This window comes from Archocentrus centrarchus, chromosome 11 (genome assembly GCF_007364275.1).
Source record: "Archocentrus centrarchus isolate MPI-CPG fArcCen1 chromosome 11, fArcCen1, whole genome shotgun sequence".
NCBI lineage: Eukaryota > Metazoa > Chordata > Actinopteri > Cichliformes > Cichlidae > Archocentrus > Archocentrus centrarchus.
The window spans coordinates 29,439,010-29,461,117 of NC_044356.1; the positions used below are offsets into that span (position 1 = coordinate 29,439,010).

A 22,108-nucleotide genomic window follows, 5' to 3' on the forward strand; every position below is an offset into this window, starting at 1 on the left:
TATATATATATATATATATATATATATATATATATATATATATATATAGAGAGAGAGAGAGAGAGAGAGAGAGAGAGAGAGAGAGAGAGAGAGAGAGAGAGAGAGAGAGCCACAAGGCCCTTTAACAATCAACAATCAGACGACCCTTATGAGTATGAAACTAAAAATCATATTTTGGCTTAATGTTAAAGCCACAAAAATACTAACAGATGACTCAGAAAAGGGTGGAATGCAAACATCTGCTGTTTTGCGTGCAAGGGTTGAAAAGTGAACCCAAGTTCCTTGTAAACCCACTTGAAGCTTTGTCTAACAGCAAGTAAATCCCCTTAGGCTCCCACGGTAAAATGGTCGATTCTACAGCAGAAATGTTTATAGTCTTAAATAATATTTGGTTGTACTGGGAGACACTGAGGAGTTAGTGTTGTTTCAAGCCTGTATTTGTCAGAGGCCAGTTGTTACAGGTGGACTCATGCAAAACCAGTAAGGACAACATGTAAAGTTGACGGTCTTAATTTGACACTAGGAATCATTCAGCCACTGAAAGGGCACAAGGAGGATGCTGGAGAACAATGAGGCATTGCTTTCCTGAGAATATGGAGCCACCAAAAAGAAGGACATCATCATTTTGGGACCATTTTGACATGATTTTCCCCAACACAGTAAAAAATAATATACATCTGCTGAACTCAATCACATGGAAGATAGATAAATATAGATATGCGTGCACAGGTGCAGCACAACGCGTTCACAAATGCGCGTATGCTTGCACGTACAGTGTCCTTGCAGACCTATGTGAAAAATTAAGGAAGACTGTAAGAAACTTCTGAAGCAGCACTACAACAAAAGGACCGTTATGCAGGCCAAAACACAAATTACTAATAGAAGTAGAAACCAGATGGAATAGCACCCTTTTAATGTTACATCGCCTCTTTTAAACAGCGTGAAGCTGTGGGTGCAGCCCTAGCTTCTCTTCACACAGACCTTCTCCCACTCAGTTCACATGAAAATGCCAAAATCAAGGAAATGTCAAAGGTGTTAAGCTCTTTTCGCCAGGCCACAGTGGAACGTGTGTCAGGATCAAAAATCATACCCGTCACGAAGATACCCAACCACACAGTTCAGTGCAAGATCTCAAATTTACAAACCAACCCTGACAAACTCTTAGCTGACAACCTAATCCGTCGCCTCAGAGAACATACGACAAGTTTAGAGTCTGTGAGTGTGATGACGCTGACAGCATTGCTGAGTCCACAGCCCTCTGAAAGCTGAGGATGACCGAGGATGGCATGTTCTCATGAAATGCAAGATAACTGCTCCACAGATGCCTCCATCTGCCACCTTTGATACCGCTGCACCAGGGGCTTCAACAGCATCAATATCCAGCTCAGGTAAGTACTCATATGATGTGATCTATATTTGTGAATGTTTGTGAATGCTTATGTTAAAAGATCCGCCAGCCCACATGTAATGTAACAGCAGGAATGCTTTACATCAAATGACCAGCAGATGGGGAACAGGTTAGATATGGAGGTAAGGGATTCACTCTTTCAGTCAGCAGGAAGCCACTGGAAACAAGGAGAGAAGAAAGCACAACAAAGAAGTGAGTTCAGCAAAGAGCTGTGGAAGAACCTGTTTCCCATGCTCAGGAGACTGAGTACAGGGGCTGGTCCTTTTATACTGCTATTACTTATAATAGTTATTATTAAAATTGATGGAACATGAGTGAACTGGCTGAAGAGCCGGAAACTCGGCTCCACCCCGAAGGGCCATCCTGGACTTGGTAAGAATTAATACCAAAACAAACCAGCCTGATCGTGTCAGTATTAATTTAGTATTTGAACTTCCTACTTATTATTACTGGTAATAAGAAAGATTAATTGATTTCCCAGATTCAGTAAGCCTTATTGTCCTCATCTTTATCAAATAAAAACTCATCCAATAGTTACTGATATTCTATGTCAGCCCTTTACCAAAATGATGGGCTGATGTATTAATAACGATTTACCACACACAGGAACATGTTATTTCCTGGTTCTCTTTCCAAAGAAATCTTTGCAGTGAGGGTCTGCAACACAGCACATACCTACCAAAGGGATCCAGTCTGTCAGTGTCCAGATCTGGAAAACAACTGGACTATCCACAGATAGTAATGATCCACATCATAATCATCTACATTTTTTGTTTTTTTAACACTACGCTCAGCAGCCACTGTATATTACTGCTCATTTTAATTCTATGGGCATTTAAGCCTTATTCATTTTAATGAGCAGTGATGAAATTAGCACAACTGAAACAGGGCGGCCCTGTTTATTATTAGTCAGAAAGGAGGGATGTGGGAGCGGTGCCAATAGTGCCATTATTTAGCTGATTCAGGGTTTTAAACAAGTAACTGAGCCAGGACCAGTAATCACATTACATTTGTTTTTTTGTTTTTTTAAATAAATAACTCCCACAGTAACTACAGCTAGGAGGGTCAATATTTGGTGGGATCTTCATTATTGTATTATATACATTTGGTTTATTGGCATACAGTATATGTTACCTGCGTATGATAAGAGAAAGTAATAACAACCTTTCTGCAAATCTGTTTATTTCAAATGTACCTTCATGAACACTTGGGGGCAGCAGAACGATATTTTTGGTCTACAGCTACATCAATCTGCGAGCAACACGACACACAGATGACACATGAATGAATAGTGTTTGAAATTTCACTGAGCAATACAAAAATATTTAATGCCACACAAAGGTTCACATATGCAATGTGATAACCTTTGCAATAATACAGTGAACAGCAATGAATTGAATGTCAGACCAGAGGAGGAATTATATATAATAAAATAAAAGTCACTGTTAGGAAAATGAAAAAAAAAAAATGAAGACATGGAAGAAAAAACTAAATTGTAATCGTGAATGTTTAAAAGTCACTGAGTTTATATGCAAGCTATAGAGCTATAGAGATAATGATGACATCACTGGACAGGTTATGTTTTCAGACTTTGGAACTCTTTCTTCAGAGTCACAAAGGTTATCTAACTGTGTGCAGAGTCATATATAGGTTGGAATTACAGACAAGTGCATTGGTTACAATAGATAGAAGTAAGGTAATATTTCATTTTGCATCAATGAATTTTGAAAGTTTGTCCTGTCCAAGGACAATGAATGCGCAATAAAATTCCCAGACCTAGATGACCACATGTTTACATATCAGTTCAGTTCATATTCTGAACATACACGTGGCAATCAGCACTTGATCTACAGCATAAGCTGTATCCTTATGCAATGTTCCTCCATGAAACAAACAAAAAGATGCTGGAGTAACCCTCTGACCTCTAAGTCATCACCATAGGTTCAAACCCTAAGCCTATAACATGGAGAGAGCAGAACAGACGGGTTTATAACAGCGAGAAGAGGTTTTCATAAAAGGCAGGTGAACTGAAAGAACTGGATACATTAATTAGATTAACTGCCAACAAAGACAAAGATAAAGAAAATAAAAATGCATGAAAAATCATTCATTTAAGGATATTTTGAAAGAGTAGGCCCGAGCGGCTCAAATATACCAAACTCATATCTGTCCTTTAAGAATAAAGCTGGAGACAGGAAACTGTTAGGCTGATTTTCCTGAGTAGGCTGTACTGGCACCACCTATTTTTCCTTTTCATTTTCTACTGTAACCACTGGGTGTTTAACTTAAGGTTAGATTTTGTAGATAAATGGTCATTTCATGACTCTGAGGCTACCAGGTAACCAGTCAGAGCACCCAGCCAAATAACAGACCAGTAACTCATGTAACTTATGCCTGTTTTTAAAAAAAAAACACCTTTGGGCTGATGCAGACCAAAGGTGTTATTATTATTCCACTATAGGTAATCCAGACACTATTCCAGAATCAGAACCTGGAACCAAATTGAAGTCATTTTCCATTAGCTTTTGCGAGGATAAAATAAAGAATATGCATTTAAAGTATGTGTTTCCTAGCTTTATTGTTGTTGAATAAATTGTGTTGTTTAAAGTGTTGGTAGCTTCTCCTAAAAGTACAGACTGTGTGTCATTAGGTCTAGACCGTAGCCACAGGCTTTGGTTGGCTGAGATACACTCTGAAATCAACATTCTCTTGGCAGTAAAGGGAGATAGCTTAAGCTTATAAGGGAGTAGTTATTAACCACAGTGTTTTCATTTAGTATTCTTTAGGTTGGAGGGTGGGGGTGCTAATTGAACAGTAACAAGGAAGGGCCTGGGGATTAAGACAGTTGGCAGGTGGGTGCATCTCTTTTGCCTCAGCCTTGTGTAAATTTATTAAAATCCTGTTTTCTGGCACATTTGCTCTGGAAGTGTATATAAGCTCCTGATATGTCAGTGTGCTTCACATAATGTGTTGCTGTGAGGTGTTTGAACAAACAGCACCTCACATCTTGTTCTTCAGCTAATATTTTAATGCAAATGAGGGAGAGCTCATGAGCACTAGCTCTCTCTGTGCTCTCCTTTTTTTCTCTTCTCTTTCTATACCCCGCCCCGACCAGTCACAGTAAATAGCTGACCATTCGTTCAGATGGAGGTTTCTTCCTGTTATAAGGGAGTTCTTCCTTCTCACTGTCCCCAGATGCTTGCCCATAGGGGAATGCCTAACATTGTAACCTTTACCTTGCACTTATTGTGAATTGGCACTATATAAATTAAATTGAATCGAATTAAACTGAATAGGAGCCAGCTGGTATGTTGTATTTTGTTCTATCTATATCTGTTAATCCATCAATTAATATGATTTTTTTTCACATGCATGTTTTTTTTCTGCTGCAGGTAGCCTGTAGGAAACAGTTAAACCAACAGACTACAAGAACAGATATTTTTTCAATAGCAGATGTATTTAAATGTCTCATTCGCATTAAAATGATATAAAATGTAGCCACAAATCAAAATAAATACTTTCTAATTACTGTGAATGCTGCAAAGCATTCATTACTGTGAATGCTGCAAAGCATTCATTACTGTGAATGCTGCAAAGCATTCACAGTATTGTTCTTGTACTCCAAAAACTTTTGGTCGCTAAAAACTCAAGCAGTGTTTGGGCTACAGACACCGTTCTGGTATCAAAACGTTCAGCCTCTTCTGGAGATTTGTGCTATTACTTTTCTTTTTTGTAACCTTTATACTTTTTAAGATATTGAACTTTTTATAATCTTCATTTTTGCCATTCAAAATGAATGGGGAAGTTTCAAATCCTTTTCAAATCCTTTCAGGATTTAAAAGCTAATAACTTCAGCATACTTTCAGCTAGAAAAACCATTTAAGCTTTAAAATGAAGCCAAGTCTTTCAGCTATTCAGCTATTACTTGGTGTTTCAAAATCTTTTACGGTTTAAGCACGGTGAGCGTTTAAGTTTAAGGTGTTTTTTCAGCCGTTTCAGAGTTCATAATGGTTGTGTATTGCGTTTGCTAGAGTGGGAGCCTGATTAGTAGAGTGGGAGACTTCAAAACTTTCAGGTGGAAAATTTATTTCTAAACTGCCACTGTGTCCACATTCTTTGCGCTACAGCCATCATTTTATGCTCAAAATGTAGAGCTGCGTCTCTACTTTCAAACAATGTGTCTCTAAACCCTGTCAAATGTACACTTTTTAAACTGTAAGCGTTCAAACAGAGGGAGTACCTTCCAACTCCTTCATTAACCTCCATAGTAATTTTAGAGAGCTGATTTTCTCCAAAGCAGAAATGAGCACCTTTTTTAAACTGCTCCCATGGCCACACTTTTGAGCCCAGGAAAATAAAAATTACACCACTGTTTAGAGCAGGTCCTTGTGACGCTCACAGTTCAAAGGTGATTTTGATAGGAGCTACGGTTTTTGATTTAGAAGCAGTTATTTGACAGGTGCGCCGAGGCAAATTTGACAGAGTGCATGCATCTCAGCAGCTAAGCAGTGCACAGGTGTTTTCAATTGGCGCATTTACAAGCATGCAGCTTGGCAGAGCTCTCCAATATGTATGCTTGCAAACCTCACTGCTTGTGTGACACTACTGTTGGCTCAGTGGTAGAAAAGGGGACTATCAATGCACAAGAAGCAAACAGGGCAGGTTCAAGTCCCACTTTATCCCACACTTAAAAAATTTTCCATTGAGCATTCATTCACCAGCTTAAACTCTTTCAGCCAGATTTAAGCTCTTTGGAGCATTTCCTGGCATTTCAGCTAGAGACACCATTTAGGCTTTAAAATAAAGCCAAGCCTTTCAGCTATCCAGCTGTTCAGCTGTTGAAGCTCATTCAGCAAATAAAGTTTCAGCTCTTGAAGCATTTCTTGCCTTTTCAGCTGCAATCTTTCAGCTTCCAGCATTCACAGTGCATTTTCTTCAGGAAATGCTTTTTCTAGTTGTTAATACTGTGTTATTCAAACAGCGTACGGTATATTTACTATTGTATGACAGAACTATACCAAGTTAAAATACTGCAAGTATTTTAATCTGCCGGTATAGCAGATTAACAGTACAGTGCTGCTGTGTGTACTTCATATTCTAAGAAGAAGATGGTACTTCAAACTTGAGGATGTTGCGAACAAAAACAAATCTGAGCATGAACTGAACACAAGCGGGCCCTTTCCACCACTGCTGATTCACATGGGAGAGAACGGTGTGTTCGCTTTAATTATTTACCACAGTTTGAACCCTGAATTCCTTGCCTTCCACTAAGTGCTCAAAGAAACTGCGTGGAGTTTAATCACCTACTTGGCTGTTGCCAAGGCAATTGTTGGAAAAAAAAGATTTGTTTTTTACATCTAAACTCTGTCATTGGCTGAAAGCTGGCATGTTCACTGCCTGCCAATTGCAGTTCCCACACCGGAGAAACGTTTTGCATTAGCTACCCAGTCATGCCCTAAAACTGGCCTTCAACCAATGTGGCTAAAAGAAACCTTTAAGTTTAAAGCAGCTCAGCCAGCTTTAAAGGCATATTACAATATTATGTCCTGCAAAAGTTATAATCTCAGTCAAACATCTTGTTCTTGTTACAATAAAAAAATACAGCCCAACAGACAGCATACTATTCATGTGAGCGGGACGCTCTGGCTGGCTCAAGATATAGATGCCAAACCCTCCCATTCAGCCAGTGCAGGAGGTTCATTACTCCCATTCACATCCAAGTCCCATCACCCATCCAAGGGCTGGGTGAGGCGAGAACCCAGCACAAAATGTGCTCTTGAGCAGCTTTGACCCTTCAACCTTTTGTTACCTGAACAACTGCCGTGATCATGCATGTTTACTGTTACTGGCAATCAAGAATGTGTGGAAAAAAAATCCTCGATTTCCTACGCTGACTGCAACAGCTGCCACCACTAACATCTTTTTCTCTGGCTGGCTCTGTCTGGCACACGAATCCCTTACACAGATTCCTATCTCTGCTACAGGCCCGTGCTGTTTATCTATGGTACAATAAGGGACAGATTTAATTTGTGCTACTTGTCTGAACTAATTACCAATACATATGTACAGCATCTCACCGCCAAGCATTTTCGTCCAGGATGTAAATAAGAGCTGAGGCCCTGCCAAGAAGAACATAAGGAGACCAATTAACCACTGAGAAGTCTTTAGAAAACGAGCACTCAGATTTTTCATCCTTTTTACATGAATATCTTTCTTAAGAAGGATTAGAGCGCCTGCATGAACACACAGGACCATTTTCTTTCAAGGTAGCTGTAGTTTTTTCCTTCATTATTTTTCTTTGTTTTCTTTTCTTTTCCAAACACCAGTAAAATAAATCACCAACTCACACATCCACCCGCAGCTTCATATTCTCAGTTACATATTTGAACAGGGAACGCAGGAGCAAGGAAATTTGACACAGGGATCAGTAATATTTCCAGACATGCGATGATGCCACATGTTTGGCCAATGTTGAACACATGAATCTCCAGAAAGTGTTAGGCAACTGACACTCAGAAATGATTTTGCTAATTACAGTGCTAAGTTGCTAATTATAGTTAGTGAAACTGCACTAATCTAGTTTTAGGTATTTTTACAAAGTTAATTTCAAAATAATAAATTAATTGGTAAACAGGAAGTTGTCTTACTAGCTTTTTATTCATTCTAATAGAGTTGATGCTTAAAGTGGTTGCGTGTTTGCATTTGCAGGGCTGACAGGGAACAACAGTGTAGGCACACTTTCCTACATTTTATTTAAAATTTAAAAAAAAAAAAAAAGCGAAGCGGGCGCCGCACCAGAGCGCTGACTGCTGGCTCCAGTGCTGATAGATTTACTAAAAATAGCTGTCACTGTCTTCACCCCAAGTCAAAAAACACTATCATTCAAATAAGTCTTTAGTTATTAACTTTGAACACAGTAATCACTTCTTCATAGTGATCCTAGTGACAGTCAGCAGCCACGGTTGTCATTCTCTGTCACTAGATAAGGAAAAAAGACAGATGTCACAGGGCTGTTGCCAAAACTGTGAAATGAATTTAGGATATATCACTTGTAGTTACAACAGGAACAATTTTAAACATTTGTGCCGACAGCAAAGAGGCGGTGCCGCGGTGGAAACAATGCAGATGAAGTGAAAGATAATGTTTTCCGAGTGTTGCTCGTTACTTTTCACACAAAACATTTGCTAGTAAAAAGCCAGTCAGAGTCCATTCTCACATCACCTGTTAATCATGTGCAAAAGCCATCTTTTCACCTGCTCCCATCCACCGCTGGCATGTTTTACACAAACACAGCAGCTTGTTGGGCTGATGTAAGGAACAAGCTGCTGCTGAGCTCTAAATGTGGCAGATCTTTGCAAAGGGTCTGCCAAAGCAGTCGGCATGACGGTGCAGCCGTACGTCACCACCACAGCAGGAAGGTTCCTTGCTCACTCCTCGGCTGAGCAATTTTGTATTGGTCATTGTTAATATTTCGAGCTGGGGCAAGATTACTATGGCCCTGTGCCCCAGAAGCACATTACCTAACGCCCTCATTAAAAAAAAAAGCAGTGTTACGGCTACTGTGCTTGTACAAAGAGCCAGTTTGTTAAAGCTGGCATTTGTTAAATTTCTTTTCTAAGTCAGCGTAAGCTTGCTCTGTTGGCACTGTCAAAAACCAGAGGAGGGGTATTGTGGCGAGGCCCTGGAGAGCGAGACGATGTTTGAATATGCGGAGTGGTTCATGCCTGAAGACACTATTTTTTTTTGTTACAAATTCACACACTGAGTAGAGAAAGGTTTTAATACGTGACAGATGTTTCACATTGTTACAGAGAGCCTTTAACAAAACAAGACCATTTCTGCCTCTAGAACTGCTTATTTGACTAATCCCACTGGTTTACATCTTGGTCAGAAGCATTATCATGTCCCACAACCGTAACCCACCTCGCTACATTTAGCTTCATGCTTATGTGACATTCATACTCTTTTTTTTTTTTTTTAAATTCAAAAGGCACAAACATGTTTGCCAGTAAGATACAATGCAGTGATTGCAGTAAGCATATACACCTGAAGAACACAGGTGTATACCCTACAATAACAAATATTAAACAAACTTAAGACTTTCATTATATATTAAATTCCTCATTAAAAAATAATCCAGCTTTCGTAAATACATATAATACGACACATTAAATGAGTTCAAAGTGCTATGAAATCAAACTTGTGGCGGCACAACAACAAAAAATAAGGTTTAAATCTCAGACTGACAACAGAAAACATTCCACAGTGTTTCCTCAAAGCTTTCAAACCTACATGTATGAACCGTCTGCGTCTCAGGACTCTGCACACTCTGCTAATATTTGATGACATTCAGGAACACTGATAGCTGAACACTGATAGCTGAACACTGATAGCTGAACTGAAAAAAATGCCTCCCAAAGCACAGTGATGAAGGTCTGATAGGCTGCAGCTTTATTACACTGTAATAACAGTGATTATAACTGCAAAACTAATATATATATATATATATATATATATATATATATATATATATATATATATATATATATATATATATATTGCATCATATATTTTTATATGCAATATGATTTTTTTTTTGTTTTATTGTAATGTCTGAAAGTCAATTGTGTAGTAAACTTTTTAGCAGTCACCTTTAAACAATATCTACAGCTGTCATTTGAAAAAAAATTAATAAAATAATCAGTTTTCTTCAGCTTATTCGAGAGAGGCCACCAAATCTACCACAGGAAAGATCCACTCAATAAAATATGGCCACTCTCTGAAAACCAGTCAGGCACTTTCAACACATCAAAAATAAAGACCCTTCACTTCACTACTAAACCATCCCACCAACATGGCAATTTAACAAATCCAAGCATATGCCATCTACTTAAATGACTGTAAATGGATAGAATAACATGTAGGCAGTGATTTCTTTTTTAATAATCTTCCTAAACTGTAAGAATCTTACTCTTTCAAATAGAGCACCAGACTTTGTTAATACATGAAAATTCAGTGTTATTCTAAAAATAAAAGGAATGCAGCAAAAATAATCCCTTTCTATAAACGCCACGTACTCTATTATTTGGACTTTGACTGGAAGTCCAGCACTTGTTTCACTTTCCTCAGCATTAAGGCAGCAATTACTACACATACAATCAAAGTGACCACATACAGCCCCACAAACATAGCAGCATCACCACTTCCACGCAGACTTGTGTACAACTTCCTGCGGCCCACAAAGTCCAGGTAGGAGGCACGGACCTGACACAGGGTGCAGCAGGATAAGAAAACATGGAATATTTGATGACTCTGTCCCACAAAATCGCACCGTCCAGGGAAACAGCGCTCCAGCAGAGGGCAGGTGAAGAAGAAGGCACAGCTGAGAAAGAAAGCCACCTGGCCAAAGTGGTAGATAATGGCTGGATCATTGCTGGACCACAAGAAGAGTCTCTTGGCCACTGGACTAATGTCCCAGGTATAGGCGAGCGCTGAGGGCACCACCTGGCACACCTTACGCACCCACGTCGGTAGAGTGTGGTTGCAGTATTTGCCGTAGCAGCATCCCAGGCACGAAAGGCAGCTGAGGACAGTGGCAGTGGGCATGAAGATTCCACTCACCAGTGCATGCAAGCTTTCATCCACGGCGTAGTAAAAATGGACTACAGCACTGCCGTACTGGTACTGCGCTACCCCTACATAGTCCAGAAAGTAGAAACAATAATGGCACAGCTCAGACTTCCCCCCCAGTAAATGAGCAGCTACACTGAACGCAGAGTAGGTCAGAGAGGACAGGATGAGGATGAGCAGGGGCCACGAATGGCGGTCCTCGGCAAAGTCCACCGTTTCGGCGAGCTGGCGCAATTTGATCAGCAACACTAAAAATGCCAGCAGGTGAGTCCAGATGTTGAGGGTCTCATTGTGGCGCTGGAACAAGGACAGGAAGTAGTAGCGCCAGTTTTGGTTGAGCGGCCGGTAGCCGGCGCAGACGTAGCGCTCCCTGAAGTAGGAGGGAACCTCAGTGTCTCTGAGAGTGCCGGGCATGGAGGGCGCAGCCTCAGTCAGCATTCGGGGAAGCTGCCGGATCTGCTGCAGGCTGATGAACACTCGGCTGATTCTCTCCATCACAGTGCTCGCCATGATTATCAGCAGCTGACGGATGCACACTGGGCAGCTCCTGTAGAGACATTTTTTTAAGAGTTAAAACACAAAAATGAACATCTTGATTTCAGGTCACATTATGCTCCAACTATAGCAATATACACTGGCTGTGGCTGGGTGAAGAGAGCTTTGGGGATGGTTGCTTTTTCTCAGGATCCACAGCAGCACACATATGTCAAGTATTTTATAATTATCCATACAGAACATTTCAGCTGAGAAGAGATGCAAATCCAAGGCCCAGTCTGCTGTTTTCCCAACCTTAGTGGGGATGTTTTGGCTCATCTAAACCACCAACTGTAGCTGAAAGGGAGTTGTGAATAAGAGGGGGTGGGGGGGGGCTGCCTGATTAGATGCAAAGCAGAGCACAGATTTTTTTTATTTTTTTTTTTGCTGGATGCCCTTCCTGATGCAACCCTCCCAGGGATTTGCATATGCATGTTAGGCAAATGTTATAACCACTACACTATAGCGGTAACACACAGTCCCTGTGCTTGTAAAAACATGCAGCCTGCCTTTAACTCGTGCCCTAAAGTCCAAATTTCTGTTCAGTTCCACTTTACCTGTCAGAGCAGTTTTGTGACTTTAAGATGGGAACCGAGACGCTCTCCCTTCCCTGCTTAAGCTAACATAAATAACACAACTATATATCTATGCTGAGGTGTTTTGGTGAGGTAAAAAACAGCCATTATGTCCTTTAAAATTAATGCACACACATACACACGCCAATCATTAAGATTGGCGTGTGTATGTGTGTGCATTAATTTTCCACTCAAGAGATGGGTATATATAAACGTAAACCAGAGGGTGAGGCCTTTAGTGAAGACATTTTGCTTCAGTGAATATTACTTTGACCTGTTGATTATGATTATCTTGCTTTTACTGCAACTACTGTGAGGGCACTGTATAGTATTGTGACACACCAAAAAAAAAAAAAACCCCAGCAAGGCAGTTTTTGTCCGATGGGTTCAGAGGGAGAGTGCAGATCTTGATTCCTGCAGAGCCTGCAGGAGTAGAAGTTGTAAAAGGTTTGGGGAGGGGAACCCGTGGAAAGATTATGAATGGTTGCAGCTGCCTTTGTCTCACTCTGTACACTTTGGGGTGCAGTGTGATCAAGGTGTTCACTGAGCGCCACCTACTCAGGTGTGTTATTGTACCTACGTACATTATAATTAATCCAGTCCTTTTTGGTCACTTCAAAGATCGTTATACAACTGTGATTTTATATTTGTTGCAATTTCTTCTGCCCTCTTGGTCACCTCTCTCTGGAAAAATACATTTTTCATGTCAGTGACAGTTGTTTTATTCATCACTTTGCCAAAAAGTGACTGCAGCTTCTACCTTGTGACAGAAATCTTGTTTCTGGCTTGGAATGCATTTATCATTCATCAGACATGTTTGACAGATTACAGGCCAACAAGTTATTTACCAGATTTTAAATACAGCCAATCATTTTCCTGGCAGACAGATTTTAGCACAACTGCACTTTAAGAGGGACTCAAACCAGCAACCTGTGGTCACTAAACGGGTGTTACTGCAGGGCTTAGCAGGCCCTTCAGCAAATGAAGGACTTTCTTTAACGTGTTGTACATTTATTTGCAGTAGTAGTCTACTGTGCAGCAGGAACTCGACACTGATAAAACCTCAACACCCCACTCCACCTTAGAAAAAAAAAGCATGCTACAGCCTGTTGAATGTCCAGTATCCACCCGACCTCACTCGCTGAAGTGGTGCCGATTTACCGGATTATCCTGTGTATGCTACCGGGAAGCTCCGGGGAACCAAACCCCCCCAAAGCAGTTCAGAAAAGTTCGACTACAAGCTGAACGCAAAGCTGCGCCTAATTCCTCTCTGTGTGCATCACATTAGCGAACTGTTTACGGTTCAAATACCCATGAAGTCATAAGTGAGCGATGTCTCACCTGCGAGCCTCTGTCCTTCGGTGTCCGCCGGTGAAATGACCTCTTCCTCCTCCTCCTCCCACAAGACGTCCAACAGCTTGAATCTCTCAGCTGAAGCAATCATCGAGCTGCTGCACACGTTTCCGGAAGAGCGAATCTGATAAATAAAAGCGAATCTGATCATTGGTGCTTGAAATTGGAAGATTTGCTGACTTGCCCTATAATAAGATTTTAAAGACCTTTTTTCCCTCTGGAAGTTATTCTGTCACCATCTTTGCCCTGCATGGGTTTCAGGGTTCTTTCTCTCAGTGTTATGTGCCTGGGGTGGTTATTAAACTTATTGAATGTTACTTTCCGTTCTATTTTGAAAACCAATACCGGAAACTGGGTCGTGTTCTTAATTTTCTGACATCGGCTGGATTTCTTTTCTTTTTTGTTGTTTTTTTTCCAAATAACCTGTCCTGTCTGGCAGCTTTTGCAATCAGAAATATGATCTGAATGCACTGTTTTGACAAACACAATTGCTTTTCCAAGATGAGCTCTATAACCTCTCTATAGGCTCCTCTTGTTAGTGATTTTCTTTTATGTATTCATTTTTATAATTATTCACGTGCGCACGTGCAATATAGCAATACTAGAAGTGACAGGTAGTGAGTAAAAGACAGAGAGAAGGGGAGAAGGTTGGAGAAAAGACAAGCCCGTCATCAATTGCGAAATGAGGGTGAGAAGCCCCAAAAACAGCCCCCTGGGAGCCAGAGGCCAACAGAGAAAGGCCAGGAGACCTGGAGCACCTAAGACCTGAGGATGGCACCTGCGTGCACACCTAAGAAGAGGAAGGAGGGAGGCCCTAGGGAGCCCCAGAGAACCATAGACAATAGGCAGCCTAGCACACCAGATAGATGGTGTCCAAAAACAACTTTCTATTGGGCTGTAATTGAGTTTATAACGACCTACCAAATCCACTTGCATACACGCAGAGACTGACTTGGAGGTGTGGTGGGCTCTGGTCACATTTTGACACATTCCTATAAGGTAGGGTTTGTCCCATTTTGAGACCCCCTAAAAGCTTTGACCCCCTGTGCACAAAACTGTTTTGATCAGTTTGAACGAGGAACAGAAAATCACCTTTAATCTGCAGGATAGGATCACTGTTTCAAGCTGCTTCAAACCTAACACTGTATTCACTTAAGTCCTCAGCAATACGCCCACCAAGTGTGAAGTAGATCTAAAGACTTGTTTTTGAGCTAAGCACACACATCCATACAGAGAGCAGCTCATCAGTTAGAGAGCTTTGCATGGTGGGCCGTTATCATCATGGCTACGTTTCATCTAATTCATCAAAATATACAGTCAACGCAATACCAGCATCTAAGTGGTGGTTAGATGGTTAGTCATTTACAGAAGTAGAGCTGAGCATCTGTACTCGTGTTTTAATCTTTCATCTAACATGCCAGTCTCTGTATAAGTTTATTTACTCACACTCATGCTACAGTTACATCAGCAGTAACCTGTAACAGTTTAAAACTGTGACGTTTCTCTTTCTAGACATAAAGCTGCTGATAGAAATACATACAGACCATAATGTTTTCACTCTGCCACTCCCTCCTTCTGACTGTTCATCTCTCACACAAATATTTGCACACTTCCTCTTGCTAACCACACTCATTTAGTAACTTACTGCCACTTCCTACTTTTTTTTTTTAATGTTCTAATTTTGCTCTTTTAGTTGTCAGATTTTGGTTCTGTTTCATTTTAAAGTTTACTTTTTGGGATCTTTCTTTCTTTTTACACCTCAATTTAAAAAAAGGCACTGCATCTCAAAATATCATTCCCTCAACCTGTCTTGGTTGTGTTAGTTCCATCAGTTTCTTTGTTGCTTTAATGATAAAATACATTTTTAGCTACTTTTATTTTATTAAAAAGCATTTAAAATGCATTGTTAGGGACCTCACACTAACCTGAAAGCATAGACAAACTGCACAAATCCATATTTTGGGTTATAGATTAATGTAAAGTTACATAATGTATAACTGAGCCTATGAATGGAATCAAGAGTCAGAAGCAGAGGTGGATTACTGTGAAAAAAGGAGAGCACTGTAAAACTAGAACACTGTGACATCTAGTGGACAAAAACACAAACTAACTTTCTTGAAAAAAAAAAAAGAAGTCTTACTGTACTGTGTATGACTACAGCTCACTACTGAAGCCTAACTTAGCACTCCACTGTATAGCGTGGGCTGACTCAGGTATCTGCTACAAACTTAAATAAAGAGAAAAAAGTTTCCAGATTTTTTATTTATTTATTTTTTTTTCATTACATATTGGCAACATTTTTAGGTTGCACAAAATATCAAAGTGCTCTTCAGCCTCAGGGCAAAATGAAAAATTCTGCAGCTCAGCAGAACTATCATAATTCAACTGTCCGCTTTTAATCAATCAAGTTCATATCTCTCCACAGCCGGCTTGGCCTGTTCAGCCTCAAAACACATTGTGCGTGCATTGCCAACTGCTTCTCAATTTCTGCATTTTGTCATGTTTTAGTTCTAACAGGTAACACGAGCAACTCTCTTTGCTGTTCAAATGTTAAACAACTATTTTCTGAAACCGGTGGCACAAAAACTAGCCACAGCTGAAGCAAGTTTCTCCTGAAAAAACAAACATTTCACTCAGATTTGCTTTTAGGATATTTTTAACAGTGACCTTCAACCTTTTGTCATAAATCTCAAGTCTCATAATGACTGTTTTTAACAGCCGTTCTTTAATGCAATTGTCTAAGAACTACTCTGATAGAGCCTTGATAAAATAATAAAATCAGCTACAGTATTACATGTCATGCCAAATTTGACAGAAACACAAAATAAGTGCTGCTTCCAGGGTAGAAACAAATCCACAAGAGTTAAAATGCACCACATGCCTATAAAGTCTAGCCTGTCACTAACTCAGCCTAATCTTCATGCAGTGTCAGTGGTGGATACTTATGCATCAAATACTAATAATGCAAAAAAAATGTTTTTTGTAATATAACATCATCAAGTCAAATAATCATCACACTATGATGATCACAGCCTATGTATGTATGCTTGTATGTGCCCTGTCTCCTCCCAGATGAGTGGACTGATCTTGATGCATGAACACTGCTGAGCCCTCTGTGAGTGCCAACATCTATATTAGTCTAGGTGATTGGTGCAAAAAATAGCATGAAACTTTGCACAGCTGTTCTAAATAAGGTAACTAACAATTTCAGGGGCGGAGCCAACAAAAAATGCAATTATCTTAGCAATAGTTGCTAGGCAACAGTTTTTGTCACAGTGACCGGTTGTTTGCACTCATATTTTTGTCAATGAAAAGAGGATCTAACGCCTCAGACACTACTCTAGATAATCCAAGCACAACATATTGTTTAATAGCATGCAGCTGATTTATAAGAACTATATAAAAAAAAAAAAAGACAATTTCTTTATTTCTATATCTTCTAACAAGGTGAGAATCAGAGAAGCGATAATACCAGAAACATCCTTGTAAGGTTTTGACCTTAAATGATTTGGTATTGATATTTTATACTTTCAAGTCCAGACTAATATTTACAGACAACAGAAAAACAAGAAGTAACATTACATGAAACCAAACCTTTACTTTAGTTGTGTGCAAACATGATGCGCTCAAACGTTGTCACAGTCTCCCATGCATGTATAGTACAGAGTGCATCTTAGCATAGCCCGAGGACACTTACAGTAAAGGCAGTGTGATCTGCACTTGCACTAAAGTAGCTCTGGGTGAGACGCACTTGCCGGGTGAAGCGCTGTCCGCAAGGGACCCAGTGTTCAGGGCAGGTCCACCCCCACTCTGCAGGAGAGGGGAACTGGAGATTTGTCTGCCCTGGTAGATTGACCCCAATAGCGACCACCTTGCAGATGTGTTGATGAAGGGTTGCTTCAGTAGGAGGAAGGGCTGACATTTGATGAAGAGAAGCTTCACACAAGCTTACCAGTGTCAAATGCAATCCGGAGTTCTACATCACCAAGAATCTGCACTGCTGACACTGCCAAAATGACAACATCTGTGTCAACAGTACGGACAAGGATTCGGGCAAGCATCTGACACACGCACTATTAGCCTAGAATCAGCCTCTTATCTGGTCCCAGGACAGAAACGAGCCATTTAATCGTGCTCCTCCGCCTGCAGATCAGCATCTCTTCTTCAGTAAGCCTGCTATAAGATGCAATTTGTTTAGTGCAATGTGAATTAATTTAGTCCGGTGTAAACTGTGACTTTGGGTAATATTTGCATTACAATACACTGGAATGCATGATCGGCTGGTGCAGCTGATACTAAAATCTTTTTACAAGTAAACAAAACACTTTTTTCAACCCTCATCATTTTAGTCTATGCTCTGCTACAGTGCTGTAATTCTGCAATCAGACAGATCACAGCAAACTAGATGTTACACAGTGTTTGCAGTGAGCAAAGATCAGATGGAGTTTAGTCTGGAAAACACACAGATCTAAAAATCTGAGCATCAGCGTGCTGTCAGGAAGGATATCAATATTCCAATTTTAGCAAATTACACACAATCAATGGACTGATTGATTGCGGGAAATATGTTTGTGTCATTGTATGGTTCTTTTTTCTGTTAAGCAACAGCTCTGCACATTTCATTAGTGTGTAATGAAAAAAAGCACTTTGATTTTTTGTGGCTGTAAAGTGACATGATGTTATGAGGAGAAAGTGCTGTGCTGCTTCAAACAGAGTGTTTCCCTCTGTCTTTAATTGGGCCTTGTTAGCCAGTAAAAATGATAACTTTTAACCTTCTTTACTTTTTTTTTTTTTTTCCTCAGCCTTTCTGATAAATTCACAATGTAAATATGTTTCTAAAAGTGCAGAATTAGACCCTCATTTCATTTCTTGGATGTGTAACCGCTGTCCAGGGAGCTGAACTGGAAACTATCGGGCGCTTGACATTTTACTTTTCAAACCTATGACTGAAAAGGATAACGTGTCACCGAGCTGCAGTCCCTAAAGCAGCCCATCTTCCGGCCTAATTGGGTTGGATGGCTCAACCAGAAATCGAGGTGGCATTTTGCCGGAGAATTCCCTCAGCTCCCCGATCATGAGCCCAGTGTGCCTTCGTTTATCAACGTCTGCCTGCTTTTGCTGAGTAGTTTGTTTTTGCCCTTCGCACAATTTATCACCTGTCACATCTAATGGGACCCAGTATGGAGTACAGAGAGCCCTGGTGGATCCCTTGGGTTCATCTTTGTTTCCATTTCTACCGTTGCCATAGATAACTCCTTCAATAGCTGGAGCCCTCCACCTCCACAGTGCTGGAGGGTTCTCTGTGTGCTGGCACGGAAACAAATAGAGGCCTTTTGCAATAAACAGGATAGAAGTTCCATTAAAGCACTTGTGGTGAGATTGAATTTGGATGATAACGACGGAGCTGCTCAAACTCAAAACTGGGAAGTTTTGTTGGCAAAGTCTTTGAGAGTGTGAGCGAATGTGTTTATTCCCCAAAGCTGCAAAGTAGAGACATAGTGCAGGTACAAACATAGATGAAGCTTCATGACCTTTTGGGCATGGTGCATCATCTCACTGTCTCACTGCTTTTAGTTTGCTTTCAGTGTAATTTTTTTTCTCTGTTTACTTCACATACAGTGGGGTCATCATTATCATCATTGCCTTGTTTTTACCCTCTCACATCTCTCTCCCCTAAGTGGAAGGTGGGGCAATAAAGGTTTGACTATTACTGTTTTTTCACATACTGTATAATATTTAATTTTTTTTTTTTGCATTTTTGGCCACAGCAGCTTTTTTATCATAGTGGAGAGAGACAGGAAATGGGGGAAAGATACAGGGGAAGACACACAGGCAAATTGGCGACGGGCCGGGACGCAAACCCGCGCCGCCCGCACCGCAACATGTATGTGGTCGCTGGCTTCACCACTAAGCCACCCAGGCGCCCCACAGACAGTAGAATATGTCAGCCTCATTTCAAAAGCTCAATTAATGCAGTTCTATAAGAACGACTGGCATGGCCCATTTGCTATTTACCTTTCTAGAAGAGCATTCACCCACAAGGTGTGCCTGAACGCATTGGTGCACAGGGTTATGGCAGCTAGACAACTCTGTTGCAAATGCACCTTGTCATGTTTCAATATGCATGGCTGTATTTCTCCTATAGTATGATCTCATCCTGAATTTAGACGAGTGCCTAAATCTAACCAGTGAGTGAAAGGAAACGCTGAGAGCAAGTGGAAGGTTGAGGTTATGGCACCCGAAATCTGGAACAGCCTTCCTCAGCTTAAATGACTGCCTTTAATTTGGGCTATAGTTTGAATCTCTGTGCGTGTATGAAAGTGTATGTGCTGGAATGAATGTCTCACCATATGGTTGATCATGTGTCTGTATGTTTGTAGCATGTTTACTTATCTGCAGTGCTTTTTTCTGCCTTCAGTAATCAGAGGTATTATGCAGGGATGTGGGCATACATGTACATAGATTAGTTTGAAATGGAGAGCACTGTACCTTACTGAAAAAAGAAAAGTAACCATCACAATACAACTTCACGGAAAGCTCTAAATTACCTTCTATTTAAGGCAAAACGAAGCAGCCAGAGCTTCATGTTTTTTATAACCTTACTATAATGCAATGGTTCTCAAATCCAGGCCTCGTGGCCCAGTGTCCTGCAGGTTTTAGATGTGTCTCTGCTTCAACACACCTGAGTCAAATATAGAAGTCATTAGCAGGACTCTGGAGAACTTGACTGCATACTGAGGAGGTAATTCAGCCATTTGATTCAGGTGTGTTGGATCAGGGACACATCAAAAACCTGCAGGACACTGGGCCATGAGGCCTGGATTTGAGAACCACTGCTATAATGTAAGTTTTCACATGGCCGAGTGCATGTGTGCTCACACACACACACACACATCTGCCTCCCTCAATCTCCTCCTTTTCCTCCTTTCAGCACCTCTTGCCAGTACCTCCTGGATGAGTGTTGACACAGTAATAAAGGAGAACTCAGAGAGCTTTTCTTGGGAGAAGCACTTTTGAGATTGATCTATTTTGAAAAAGAATAAGCATTTCTTTGTCAATAAAAATAACACCAATGGAGTTAAAACAGAATCTATCTATCTATCTATCTATCTATCTATCTATCTATCTATCTATCTATCTATCTATCTATCTATCTATCTATCTATCTATCTATCTATCTATCTATCTATCTATCCATCCATCCATCTCGTGCCCACATATCAGTGGAGAATCGGGAGCTGCTGGAATGCTACTACATATGTAATCCCAGTAAAAGGGGTTACATGATGATGTGGGACCTATGGATTCTTTGACACCCAACATTCAAACTGACATCAAAATAACTAGTAGCTCTGTTTTCCAACAACCGTAAGAAGCAACAGCTGTTGCAACTAGAAATTGATGAGGTACAACACAATAAGAGAGAGAGGGCAGTCAGAACTTAGGGGATTGCGCTACCAGAAGGCAACATTGCAGACACTGAGGACAGCTACAAGTACCTTGGGATCCCACAGGCAAGCTACTATGAAAGCTGCACCCGCCAAGTACCTGCAGAGAGTAAGGCAAGTCCTGAGGAGTCAGCTTAATGGGAAGAACTAGATCTGGCCAATCAACACCTATGCCCTGCCGGTCATCAGATAGCCTGCTATAAATTGGATAATAAGTTGGCGTAAGGAGGAGCCAGAAACCACTGACATTAAGACGAGAAAGCTCCTTACCATGCATTCAGGACCCTGAGACTGTACGCTAAGCAAAAGGAAGGCGTGTCAGAACCACTATCCTGGATGAAGCAACAAAGATCCATGAATACATCAGTAAGATGGTCACAAATGACCACAAATTATCATGTGCTTAGTGAATACCTCAGGCAGCAGAAACCCAAGAAAGAACAGGAACCATCATGGAAGGCCAGGCCTCTGCACGGCATGTACAACCGGCAGATAGAAGCCAATGGCTGGACAAAGCTGAGCTGAAAGACAGCACAGGGGCACTAATCATGGCAGCACAGCAATAAGCTCTGAGCACAAGATCGATAGAGGCTGGGGTCTATCACACAAGGCAAGACCCCAGGTGCAGGCTGTACAGAGATGCCCCTGAAACAATCCAGCACATAACAGCAGGGTGCAAGATGCTAGCAGGCAGGGCATACATGGAACACCATAACCAGGCCAGTGGGGGTAAATAGAGGAAGAAGGCTGTAGTGATAAATGTAGCAATACCAAGCAACAGTAACATCAAGAAGAAGGAACAAGAGAAATAGCAAGGGCTCAGAGAAGAGCTAGAGAGGATGTGGAAGGTGGAGGTAACAATGGTCTCCATGGTAATCGGAACACTCGGGGCAGTGACCCCCAAACTGGGAGAATGGCTCCAGCAGATTCTGGAACGACATCCGAGATCTCTGTTCAGAAGAGTGTGTGTGTGTGTGTGTGTGTGTGTGTGTGTGTGTGTGTGTGTGTGTGTGTGTGTGTGTGTGTGTGTGTGTGTGTGTGTGTGTGTGTGTTTATTTTGATCATATATGGTTTCGAGGTCTAATGCTTAAAAGAATACAATTCTGTTTTTGTTTTGTTTTTTTCTCATTTACCTCATGGATGGGGCCTTAATTGTACAT

The 22,108-nt window shown here is 40.8% G+C and overlaps 1 protein-coding gene across 1 annotated transcript; it reads right to left on the minus strand.

The window, feature by feature from the left end:
- Nucleotides 1-10,050: 10,050 nt before the first annotated feature.
- On the minus strand, nt 10,051-13,582 carry paqr7a (progestin and adipoQ receptor family member VII, a). Its single transcript, XM_030741410.1, has 2 exons — nt 13,489-13,582; nt 10,051-11,585 (listed from the first exon to the last, which is right to left on the minus strand). Exon 2 carries the CDS (start codon nt 11,546-11,548, stop codon nt 10,490-10,492), a length of 1,059 nt encoding a protein of 352 aa, XP_030597270.1. The 5' UTR covers nt 11,549-11,585; nt 13,489-13,582; the 3' UTR covers nt 10,051-10,489.
- Nucleotides 13,583-22,108: the final 8,526 nt, after the last annotated feature.